Source organism: Podarcis pityusensis, assembly GCF_964106645.2.
Source record: "Podarcis pityusensis genome assembly, chromosome: W".
Lineage (NCBI taxonomy): Eukaryota > Metazoa > Chordata > Lepidosauria > Squamata > Lacertidae > Podarcis > Podarcis pityusensis.
The window spans coordinates 25904422-25917472 of NC_138045.1; the positions used below are offsets into that span (position 1 = coordinate 25904422).

Sequence of the window (13051 nt, forward strand, 5' to 3'; positions counted from 1 at the left end):
GTGGTATCTTATTCACAGGATCTTCAGGTTCCACAGGTGCCGGTACTGCCGATGCTCCAGGCCCAGGGAGAAGTTCAATTCCTTTTTGAAGGTCCTCTCCGTATGTAGACAGAAATTTGTCTCTATCTTCCGGTGTTCTAATTTTAACCTTCTTCCCTCTAAAGGTGAAGGATAAACTTTAATAAATATCATTAAAAAAAAAAAAATAGAAAGCACTGCAAATAACAAGGCCAGTGGAAGTGATGGTATTCCAGCTGAACTATTTAAAATTTTAAAAGATGATGCTGTTAAGGTGCTACACTCAAGATGCCAGCAAGTTTGGAAAACTCAGCAGTGGCCAGAGGATTGGAGAAGATCAGTCTACATCCCAATCCCAAAGAAGGGCAGTGCCAAAGAATGCTCCAACTACCGCACAATTGCACTCATTTCACACGCTAGCAAGGTTATGCTTAAAATTCTACAAGGCAGACTCAAGCAGTATGTGGACCGAGAACTCCCAGGAGTGCAAGCTGGATTTAGAAGAGGCAGAGGAACCAGAGATCAAATTGCAAACATGCGCTGGATTATGGAGAAAGCTAGAGAGTTCCAGAAAGACATCTACTTCTGCTTCATTGACTATGCAAAAGCCTTTGACTGTGTCGACCACAGCAAACTATGGCAAGTTCTTAAAGAAATTGGAGTGCCTGATCACCTCATCTGTCTCCTGAGAAATCTCTATGTGGGACAAGAAGCTGCAGTTAGAACTGGATATGGAACAACTGATTGGTTCAAAATTGGGAAAGGAGTATGACAAGGCTGTATATTGTCTCCCTGCTTATTTAGCTTATATGCAGAATTCATCATGCGAAAGGCTGGGCTGGATGAATCCCTAGCCGGAATTAAAGAACCTTTTATTGAGGGTGAAAGAGGAGAGCGCAAAATATGGTCTGAAGCTCAACATAAAAAAAACAACGAAGATCATGGCCACTGGTCCCATCACCTCCTGGCAAATAGAAGGGGAAGAAATGGAGGCAGTTAGAGATTTTACTGTCTTGGGCTCCATAATCTCTGCAGATGGTGACAGCAGCCACAAAATTAAAAGACGCCTGCTTCTTGGGAGAAAAGCAATGACAAACCTAGACAGCATCTTAAAAAGCAGAGACATCACCTTGCCAACAAAGGTCCGTATATTTAAAGCTATGGTTTTCCCAGTAGTGATGTATGGAAGTGAGAGCTGGACCATAAAGAAGTCTGATCACCGAAGAATTGATGCTTTTGAATTATGGTGCTGGAGGAGACTCTTGAAAGTCCCATGGACGGCAAGAAGATCAAACCTATCCATTCTTAGGGAAATCAGCCCTGAGTGCTCACTGGAAGGACAGATCGTGAAGCTGAGGCTCCAATACTTTGGCCACCTCATGAGAAGAGAAGACTCCCTGGAAAAGCCCCTGATGTTGGGAAAGATGGAGGGCACAAGCAGAAGAGGACAACAGAGGACGAGATGGTTGGATAGTGTTCTCAAAGCTACCAGCATGAGTTTGACCAAACTGCGGGAGGCAATGAAAGACAGAAGTGCCTGGCGTGCTCTGGTCCATGGGGTCACAAAGAGTCGAACACGACTAAACGACCAAACAACAACAACAACAACAACAATAACAACAATATATATATATTGCCTTGACTCTTTTTATAAAAGTTTCTCCACAACTCATATATTCTAAAACTGTAAACATAAAATCCCAGGAGACTTTATCAAATGCTTTCTTGGCATCTAAAAACACGAAAGCCGTTTGTTTTTCGTTTCTCACTTGTAAGTATTCTAATATTAATTACATTTCTAATATTATCTTTCATTTGTCTTCTTGGCAAAAATCTGGCCTGGTCATGGTGGATTACCTCTTTTAATACCAGTTTCAACCTATTTGCTAATATGCTTGCAAAAAGTTTATAATCATTGTTCAACAAAGAAATAGGTCAATAATTTTTTTAGCTGCTCAGGATCCCTGTCTTGTTTCGAAATCAAAGTTATATGAGCATTCTTCCAAGATTCTGGCAGCTCGCCTATATATAAACTCATATGCATAATGTCATTTAATAGTTGTATTAGACAAACCTGCAACTTCTTATAATATACAGGTGAAACTCGGAAAATTAGAATACCATGGAAAAGTTCATTTATTTCAGTAATTCAACTTAAAAGGTGAAACTAATATATGAGATAGACTCATGACATGCAAAGCGAGATATGTCAAGCGTTTATTTGTTATAATTGTGATGATCATGGTGTACAGCTGATGAAAACCCCAAATTAACAATCTCAGAAAATTAGAATATGAAATGAAATCAGCAAAACAAGGATTGCAAATAGAGCAATAATGGACCTCTGAGAAGTAGAAGCATGCATATGTACTCAGTACTTGGTTTGGGCTCCTTTTGCATCAATTACTGCCTCAATGCGGCATGGCATGGATGCTATCAGCCTGTGGCACTGCTGAGGTGTTATGGAACACCAGGATGCTTCAATAGCAGCCTTCAGCTCTTCTGCATTGCTCGGTCTCATGTCTCTCATCTTTCTCTTGGCAACGCCCCATAGATTCTCTATGGGGTTCAAGTCAGGAGAGTTTGATGGCCAATTAAGCACAGTAATCCCATGGGCATTGAACCAGGTTTTGGTACTTTTGGCAGTGTGGGCAGTGTCAGCATCGTCCTTGAGCCAGTGCCACTAACTGGACTCATCCACTTCAACCCCGACTGGGCTAGGCGAGCTGGGTAGCACTTCCAGAGACCACCTTCTGCACAGGAACAGGTCAAAGTGCTGTGGACTCACAGCTTAGAGTTGTGAGCACCGGATTCACTTCCACAAGAAGACAGTCGTCACACAGCAGAGTATAGCAGAGTATAGCAGAGCATAAACGACTCGGAGAGCAGCTCTGTAGAATATCTTCTTTATTCTATCTACAACTATAATACACAACTATATACAGAGCTATATGAGGTCTAAGCAAAATGAATGCTGAACTGCACTGAGTGCCTGCAGCTGCTCTTAGCAGCAAGCTTATCTATACACACGATCTCTAACACTCAGTCTCTCTCTCTCCGACACACTGACTGACTGACTGATGTTAGGCTGGAGCGGAATAAGTAGAGAGCAGAACACCGCCCCTCCTCTCTGGAAAATCACCAGACTCATCACCAGATTCTTGGATATGGGAGGGGTGAAATCTCCTCATCCTTCAGCCACTCTCTCTCTCTCAAATGCAAACCAATTAAGCACAGTAATCCCATGGGCATTGGACCAGGTTTTGGTACTTTTGGCAGTGTGGGCAAGCGCCAAAGTCCTGCTGGAAAATGAAGTCAGCAATCCCCATAAAGCTCGTCTGTGGAAGGAAGCATGAAGTGCTCCTGTGATGACCTGGGAATCTGATTCAGAAGCTGAATCTGAGGAGTCCCAGCCTGCACAGGAGTCCCCGCCTCCAGGGCCGGCTGAGCCGGGGCAGGGGCTTGAATCTGAAGGGCCTGCACCTGTGCCGGGTCCTCAGGAGCAGACACCAGATGAATCCACTCTGGCTCCGGAGGTGATTGAGGACCCATTGCCTGCAGGTGTGCCTCTCCCAGCCCTGTCAGATGAAGGTGAAGCTGCTCCTGGGTCCAGTAACCCTCCAGCCTCTCCTGAGCTGCAGAGGCTCAGGGCAGGGAGGCGGAGGGAACTGGTTTCTCTCAGGAGGAGTGCTCGCCTTAAGGCCAGGAGAGGCGGGTCATCTGTGGGCCGGGACCGCCCCTGGCCTCAGAAGAGATAAAGGCCAGTCAGCCCAGTCCCAGGTTGCGGGAGCAACGACGTTGGAAACCTGTTTCTGCCAGCACCCAGACCTGTTTTTCCAGAGTTCCCAACCACGCCCAGCTTCTTGCTTTGGACCCCGTTTCCCCCTTGGTGGACAGTCTCCAGACCCTCAGCCCAGGACCGGACTTTGACCACGCTTCACGGTAACCCCCCCGGGACCAGCACAGCTCCAAAATCTCCTGGTAAACGGCTGCGTTGACCCTGGACTTAATGAAGCGCAGTGGACCAACACCAGCTGATGACATGGCTCCCCAAATCAACACAGACTATGGAAACTTCACACTGGACTTCAAGCATCTGGCATTGTGTGCCTCCCCATTCTTCCTCCAGACTCTGGGTCCTTGGTTTCCAAATGAGATGCAAAAGTTGCTCTTATCAGAAAGGAGATTTCTCTTGCCTTTTTTTTATTTGCCATGCTAATAATTTCCCTGGTTTATTAGCCTGCTCAAATTGTTTCTGTTTTAAATATTTATTTTTCCACTCTATTTCTCAGTTTATTATAATTGAAAACTGTGTTTGCAATATTTTAATATCCATTTTTACTATCTATTTTTCAGGGGAATTTATCAATTCCTTTTCTTTCCTTTTTATTTCTTGTAGAATTTCTTGCTTTTTCAACACTCGTTTTCTTTTTCTTTTTGGTATGTACTTTGCTGAATAAAAAAGCCTTGCTTCACTGCTTTGCTCACATTCCATACCACTTTCAAATTTGTCTCCTGATTCAAATTAATTTCAAAATAATATTTTAATATTCTACCCCTTTTCTAATATTTGTTGGTCATTTAATAAATTCTCATTTAATCTCCATCTCATTGGGAAATTTTGCCCTGTTCTTTATTCCACCATAATAGAGTTGTGATCTGATAATGTCCTGGGTAGAATTTCTACCTTCTTTACCTTAATGTACAAATCTCTAGAGGGCCATAACTATTCTACTCACAGAATTATTTGTGGTCAAATAAAATGTGAATTGTCTGTCCAGTGGGTGTTTTTTCCTTCATATATCAATTAGACTTAAATTTTCTGTCATCTGAAAAAAAGCCTTGGGCAACTTCCCTTCTTTTTGTATCACTTCTTCTTATAGTCCTGTCCCATTCCAGGGAAGCTACACCGTTCATATCTCCCATCAAGATGAGCTTTTCATTCATATATTCAAATAGGTTTTCTTCAGGTCTCTTATAAATTCAGTTTTTTTTCTCATTTGGTGCATATACACCTATTAACATTATTTTTTTCTCCTTGTGACGTCTGCATTATCAATATTCTTCCTTGCTCATCTTTAAATAATTGCTTTGGATCTAATTCGGGTTTTATATGCATTACTGCGCCTTCTTTGCTACATCAGCGGCCGCAAAGTCCTTTCCCAATCTTTTATTGATCAGGATTCTTTTGTGTTTCTTCACAATATGTGTTTCCTGAAAGCAGATCACATCCAAATTTTTACCTCATCATATTCCTTTTTGTTTTATTATTGAGTCCATTTACGTTCCAAGTTAAGATTTTCAACTCCATCTTGTCCTTTATTTATTTATCTCTCTTCTCCACCTCTGTTGGTTCTTCTTCTTCATGTCCTGTCTCCAAACCAAATGCCCTTTCTCCTGCTAATTCTTTTCCATATTTTCTTCAAAATTTATCTGCTTCTGTAGGATCCCTACACCTCTGTTTTCTCTCTTTAAATGTAAAGGATTACTCCCTCAGGGTATTCCCAATGAAATGTGATTTTGTTGTATCACAGAGCATCTGTCAGATATTTATAATTTGCTCTTTTCTTTAACAGTCTCATCGGTATTTCTTTCAGGATTATTACTCTTTGGTCGTCAATCTGGAGATCTTTCTGATAGTGCATCTGTATTACTCTGGAGATTTTTAACTCAAAGAGAATTAAAGACAGCCGCCCAACAGTTTTTGTGCTTTAGCATATCTTGATTTTACACGATTTTTTTTTGTCCACTGCTGCACTAACCATTTCTTCCTCCATTTCAATCAGATTAGCAAGTTCTATTATTATTTTCTCACCTACCGTATTTTTCGCTCTATAAGGCGCGCCCGACCATAAGACACAAGTTTTTAGAGGAAAACAAGAAAAAAAAATTGGAATCAAATGTTGTACTAAACTACCGTATTTAATAAACAACCGGTATATCAGAATCATATTACAGCCATGTAAAGTGAACAGCAGTCAACAGTGGCATTAAGAACCATCATCAGTGTCATTAACAAATGAAGAGAGACTTTAAGGTTTGAGTACTCTTCTAGTCTTCTGTGAACCCCAAGAACTCATCACTGCTAGAGTCAGAATTTATGAAGCTCAGTTGCACACAATCACTGACATCACTTTCTTCGCTATCTTCATGTAAAATACCATCTTCGTTTCCACCCAAAGCATTGCTAATGCCACATTTTTTGAATGACCGGACAACGATTTCCTCCTTCACCGAGTGCCATGATGTTTTCACCCGTTCACAAACTTGAGTGATAGTGGGCCTCTTCATTCGTCCAGTAGATGTCAGATCATGATTATCAACAGCCATCCATTTTTTCCACTCTTCTCGTATAAAGACCTTAAATGGCTTGTTGATGGAAACGTCGAGAGGTTGCAACTGGCTGGTAAGACCTCCAGGAATTACAGCTAGATGAGTCTTCACTTCTTTAAAGCACTTTTTTGTAGTTTCGCTAATATGTGCTCTAAACTGGTCAAGTACTAATAATCTAGTTTAAAAGGAATCTTATATGCTAGTCTTTTCTGCTTTATCATCCTTATCAGAATGGGAGAGGTTTTCTGCAAGAAAATACAGTGATGAAGGAACTGTCAGTAATGTACAGTATCTCCAATGTTCACCACTGAGTGCTGACCATACCTTTAACTAATGGCATCATAGTAAACATAGCCAACATACAGTCTGTGAAAAAAAATAAAATTACGGTATCACCCTAAATGTTTATTGATATTATAGCAAATGCATCATTTTGCTTTCTTGAATTGTCCTAGGCGCCTTCGCCCCCCCCACTTTGTCTTGAAATCGCAGCAGTTCTCAACCCGTGGGTCCCCAGATGTTGTTGGACTAAAACTCATATCATCCCTCAACTCCCATCTTCCCTGAGCTCTGGCCTTGCTACCTAGGGTCAATGGGAGTTGTAGTTCAACAACATCTGGGTACCCACAGGTTGAGAAAGGCTGAATTGTGGTATGTGAGGTGGGGGCTTAACTGCCCCCCCCACATATTTTATTTAAGTTGGAAGAGGGAGGGAGGGAGGGAGGGAGGGAGGGAGGGAGGGAGGGAGGGAAGGAAGGAAGAGAGAGAGAGGGAGAGCTCACATTTGTGGGTGCCTGTGGAGGGCAGCTGCCTTGCCTCGCTGGAACCGGAACAAAAAGAGGAGGCGATGCCGGGACTTACCAGCACAGTAAGCTGGGGGAGGGGCGGAAGGGGCTGTCTCCATCCTTCCGGCTCATTGTAAAGCAAGCAGAGTAAGAGCTGCTTACACGTGTGCAAGCGGCTCTCCCTTTGCTTGAATTACAGTCAGCTGGGGGAGGGGCAGAAGCGTCTGGCCTCCCTCCTGCTCATTGTAAAGCAAGCAGAGCTTCTTGGTCCCCCTTCTCTCCATCCTCTTCCTCCCCTCTCTCAGCGAACAGCCTGCCCGCTGCTCACAAACCTTAAGGACAAGGGGAAAGCGGAGGCTGCTGGCAGAGCAGTGTGGCTCCCCACCCCCAAAGAGCAGCCCAGGAGCGCGGGGCATCTGCGTGCAGCCTGCTCACTGCTCCCAGAGCTTCCCGGGGCTTCCCCCTCCAGCCCCAGTTGCCGGCAGAGCAGCGCGGCTCCCCCCACCACCCCAAAAGAGCAGCTCAGGAGCGTGCCGCTCCGGCAATTTGGCTCCAGGGACACACATTCGCTCTATAAGACGCACAGACATTTCCCCTTACTTTTTAAGAGGAAAAAGGTGTGTCTTATGGAGCAAAAAATATGGTAATTCCACCGTTGTGTCATCTGCCATGCCTCTCAGATGAAGAATCAGATCTTTTTGATGTACTTTCAGAACTGCAATCTCATCTAGAGCCTGTTCATAAAGAAATTTAATCGCTTCAGTATCCTCTTTGTTTCTCTTACCTCCACTTGCTTTTTCTTAGAAGTTTCCTCCAAGCTGGAGGTTTTAAGCTTTAAGTCCTGTACTGTTTTCTCCAATTCTGAAGTTTTATGTGACAATTCTTTAATTTCTGTTGTTAAGTTTGTGACTGCCACGGTATTGAAATCCACTTTTTGTTCCAGTCTCTGTATTCCTTTCTTCATCTCGTTCTTCATTTCTAATAAAATTGTTGTTAAATCAGACTTTGTGTCTCCTTCTGCAATTGATTCTTTTCTCTGACTTGATGTTGTAGTTGGGCCTGGAGGTGTTTTTTGCCTGTATTAGCCATAGTTTTGTCCACAACAATGGAAACGGACACAAAAAAGCAAAAAAAGCACACACATATATATCTATATCTATGTATATGGAAACCCTCTTCCTTCCTCCCCTCCCCTCCCCTGCCCTTCTCTCCCTTCCCTTGCCTACTTCCTTTCAAATATTCAGAATACAAAGGAACAAATAACTGGAACATTTTTTTTTATTTTTTATTCTTTAAAATATTAACTCAGAATAACTAAACAATTTTCAACAATTAAGTTTCAATTTTCAATTTCTGTATAGAGAAGAAATAAAAAATTAAAGCAAAAGGGAGGAAGGTGAGAAAAGAAATAAAATGTGTGTATTATATATATATATTCAATGTTTGTAATTATATACAAATGTCACTAGATGGGACTCTCTCCTTTATTATAGGGAAATACTTAAAAGATAAATAGAAAAATGGCAATGGTCTGTGTAGAAGATGCCCCCCCTTGACAACGTTGTAAATAGCTCATCCCCTGGTCATACTGAGTAGAAATGTAAGAGGCCATAAAACTTGATGAGGGTGCAAGGTTCTTTAACAGCCCTATTCCTTTAACAGGTCTTTGGGGAAATTGGCTCCATGGAGCACAGTTAAGACAGACTCAGGGAACTATGTTGCAAGCCTCCTGCCCCCCTCTTCAATTTCTCTCTCCTCTCTTAGTGCTTTTGATTAGACTAAATATCCCCTCCAGATATTTTGTGTATTGTGACTTCTTTCCTCCCCCCTTTTAAATGTTGTACCAATCTGCTTCATCTCCTTTATTTTACATCAGGTTTAATTTGGGGAGGTTGGCAGTGGGACAGGCTGTACTTTACTAAGGATTTTGGGATCCCGAGACAGAACCCCCCCCCCCGCCTTGCCGTTCACAGCATGATGGCAAAACAGATCATTTTCCTATCCTGCATTCAGCTAGACACGTCACTTCTCAGCTTCTGTTGATCAATAAATCACCTGCTTTTCCTCCCATGTAACCCATTCATTTCAGCTATTGAACCCAAGCTGCTGTTCTTTAGTGCTGTTTCTCCTTTATTCCCCCTCCCTCCCGATGAAAATGTTAAGAACGTATTTCTTTTCCTGCTATAAAGATGAAGTTATTTTATCTGTGCTGATGCTTTGATTTTTTTTTCTCTCTCTCTCTTCTCTGACACAGTAGGTAACCAGTTAGGGGCCCTGGAACATCAAAGGTAAGCAGTGGGCTATGTTTTATCTTTTATTGATCACTTCTAATCATTTATTCATCTGCCATCTATACTGACAGAGTCAGAGGTTGAGAATATGGCAGAACTGCATAGACTCAATTTCTCATCTTCCCACATGTGCACCCCGCAAACCCCTTCCATGCTGAACTTATTTGCTTGCATTTCTAGATATTGCATGTCTTGGGAAAGGAATGAGGGGCATGTATGGCATGGGTAGCACATAAAGGAAGGTCTGCATTTAATTAAACATTGTGTCTTGAGCTAAGATCCACAGAGCTGCTTAGGGTAGCCAAATGGAATTTGGGAAACTCCCACGAAAAACTTGGAATGACAAAATCCTTGTGCCAGCTGAGCACAGTAACAGAAGCATCTGAATACTTGATAGTGTTTATTGAAAAATAGACAGACTATGTACAAATACAGAATCCTTTAGCTTTGTTCTTCCCACCACCTTGCTGTTCTCTCACTGCTGATTGCAAGCTCCTGCAATCACCTCCTTGCAAAACGCCTGAATCCCAAATGCCTGAAAACCACACAAAATCTGAGTGCAAATTTCTTTTATAGTAACTCACCTCCAATGTCCTAGACATAAGAACAGGTGCATTGGCCCTGAAGCAAATACTCCAATTAACTGTTGCTGAATGTGCAAATTAATGACAGCTTAGTCTATCTAGCTCAGTATTGCCTTCTGTAACTGGCAGCAGCTTTTGCAGGTTTGAGGCCAAGAGACATCACCTGTCCCCCCTGGAGATGCTTTCAAAGATTAAGCTTGAGGCTCTGCTGTTGGTTTTTGGCATTTTGGTTAAAGGGGAAAATAGAACAAGGTAAAATAAAAGAATTCCTGGATGTCTAGATCCAGGTTTGGGGCAAGTACTCATTGGTGAGAGAGCCCCTGCAGAGATTTAAAATCACGTTGAAATAAAGGCTGTTATACTGTTAAAATATCTCCTTCTAAGTCAGTTCCTAAGCTACCCACTTCCCTTAGGCTAGAAAGAGGCCCCACGTTTGGTAATTTGAAAATAGTTTACTTATACTCTCCTCAAAGGTCAGATTCATGTGCTTTTAAACACAGCAGCAAGAAAAGACAGACAGTACAACTTAGTTTCAAAAAGTTTCTAAATTATTTGTATAGAAACACAAAAATGGCTTGCTGAAGCCACAGTCTAAGCTTGGAGCATCCAGTACAGACATCCTTACTGTTCAGGTTCACATGGTAAAAAGATAACAGTGAGAAGAGAACAATGTTCAATTCACTCTGTGTTTGAGGGAAAATCTGCAGCTCTCAAGCATTCATTTATATATGTTATTAGTAATTGGGGAATTCCCTCCACACAGAGGCCTGTCTAGTGTTATGATGAAAGAATTGGGAGGGGGGTTTGGGGAGCCACTTGATACCCATTTATTAGATTTCCTCTACTCTCAGTCAGCGGTGGACCGTTCCCCACCTGCGTCTGAGGCATATGTGTGCAGGGCACACCGTGGGGGCAAAGCCATGGGTTGGGCTCACCACCGGAGCAACCCCTGCCCACTGCTGCAAAGTGGGGAACACGCATGGCACCCTGCAAGCGCAGCAACACTTTGCAAGACTCATATAAACGAGGCTGGGCTCGCGGGGCACCGCAAGCAGGTGTGTGCCCTGGCTCCTGCAAGCCCAGCACTGCGTTTGCAAGTGGTGCTGGCTGTGAGGGCGCTGTGAGTTGCTGTGACATTCCTACAGCTGACAAGGATGCAACAGGCATGCTATGGCACTGCTCGCAGGGGTCAGGGCACATGTCTGTTGCATCCTTCTCAGCCACTCCCCCAGTTGGAGGGCATTGTGAGAAGGATTCAACAGTTCACAGCACGCTCACAAAAGCAGTGCTGGGCTTGCAGGGGCCAGGGCGCACAACTGTTGCATCCTTCCTAACTGTCCTCCAACTGGAGGGCACTGAGAAGGAAGCAACAGCTTATGACTGGGTAGGGTGCCATGCTGCACGTCCCCCCCTGTCTTTCATCACTGTGTTTTAATTCAACTTCTAAAACACTCAGAAAAACCCAAGTACTGCATCAGTAAAGGTGAAAAAACACACCCAAAATCTCACAAAAGCTGAAACTAAACTATAGGAAGAACTTTCTGGAGGACCTCCAGAGCAGCACGCCAGAGAGACGGGTGGAGATCAGCGCTCCTGCAATCTCAAGGCGGACCTGGTGCCAGAGAGAGAGAAACGAGGGACTAGGCGCAAGTCACCTCGACCTCGGTGGGGGGGGGGGAACATGAGGGCAGAAGCCTAAGGCAGCTCAAAAGAAGAGTTTTCCCAATATTATAGAACAACGAAAATTGATATAGAAAAACGTGGGGAAGACCTTTGCGCAAAGAGGCAAAACCACTCTCTGGTACAAACGCCCCAATTCCCCGGCACAGCAGCGCTGAACTCTCCTATAAAAAGGAGACTGTTAAAAGCAAATGCCTCCCCGTAAAATAAAATTGAAAGAAAACAATTGAAAAACCTCTGCCTGTTCAGTGGAGGGAGGGGGAGGCAGGAAGAAACAGTTTGTGAAAGGAACTACAGAACTGAACAGACAACAGAGAAGGGGCCGTACTCCTCACGTGAAAACCCTCTGTTAATAATTGCACAAGGTGTTTTAAGAAAAGCGTGCCTAGATACACCAGACTGAGTAAAAATAAACGAACTGAAACTAGAAATTAGAAGAAATTAGAAGAGTAAACTACTGGAGGACTTTATAATGGACTAAAAAATGTAGCGAAAATAAATGACTAAAAAACAGACCCGCTGAGGAAAAGTAACTTGAGAAAACTGACATACCTGTGTGAGAGTGGAGATAGAGAGGTATGGAGGGCGATTGCTGAGTCACGGGGGCCCTCCACCATTGACGGAGATTACTGAGAACAAAGATAGGAAGAGGAGATAAAGAGGAGATTCTAAAGACCTCAGAGAAAGAAACACAGGGAAGGAAGGAAACTGAAGGAGGAAACAGTGACTGCCCCTGGCCTCAGAGGAAATAAAGGCCAGTTAGCCCAGTCCCAGGTTGCGGGAGCAACGTCGTTGGAAACCTGTTTCTGCCAGCACCCAAACCTGTTCTTCCAAAGTTCCCGACCACGCCCGGCTTCTTGCTGAAGGAAGACCTTCAGCATGTCTTCCGCCTGCATGGCCTACCTGAGCGTGTGGTGTCCGACCGGGGCGTTCAGTTCACATCCCGTTTCTGGCGAGCATTGCCCCAGACCCTCGGGACAGAGGTCTGTCTATCATCAGCCTACCACCCACAGACCGATGGCCAGACGGAACGGGCAAACGCGGTGCTGGAGCAGTACCTCCGGTGTTACTGCAGCTACTAGGAGGATGACTGGGTCGACCACCTAGCATTGACGGAGTTCGCCTACAACAACGCGGTGAACGCGTCCACCCAGCAGACCCCATTCCAGGCCAGTTACGGTTACCATCCGCGGTTGTTCCCGGATGTGCTGCCGGCATCCGCAGTCCCTGCGGTGACAGAGTGCCTTCAGGAGCTCCAGTCTCAGCAACAACTATTGATGGAGCAACTGCGCCAGGCCAAGGAGGCGTACAAGGCCCAGGCCGACCGCCACCGCCAGGTGGGGCCGGAACTCCACGTCGG

At 44.0% G+C, this 13051-nt stretch overlaps 1 protein-coding gene across 1 annotated transcript in view; it reads left to right on the top strand.

Moving 5' to 3' along the window:
- The window catches only part of LOC308467683 (far upstream element-binding protein 3-like), a gene marked incomplete at its 3' end in the record, with an annotated part of 104416 nt that overhangs the window by 23737 nt on the left and 67628 nt on the right, over window positions 1–13051 (top strand). The window contains exon 2 of the mRNA XM_080989402.1: window positions 9391–9424. Within this exon, the coding sequence (XP_080845528.1) occupies window positions 9391–9424 (34 nt within the window). The remainder of the gene's footprint in view (window positions 1–9390; window positions 9425–13051) is intronic.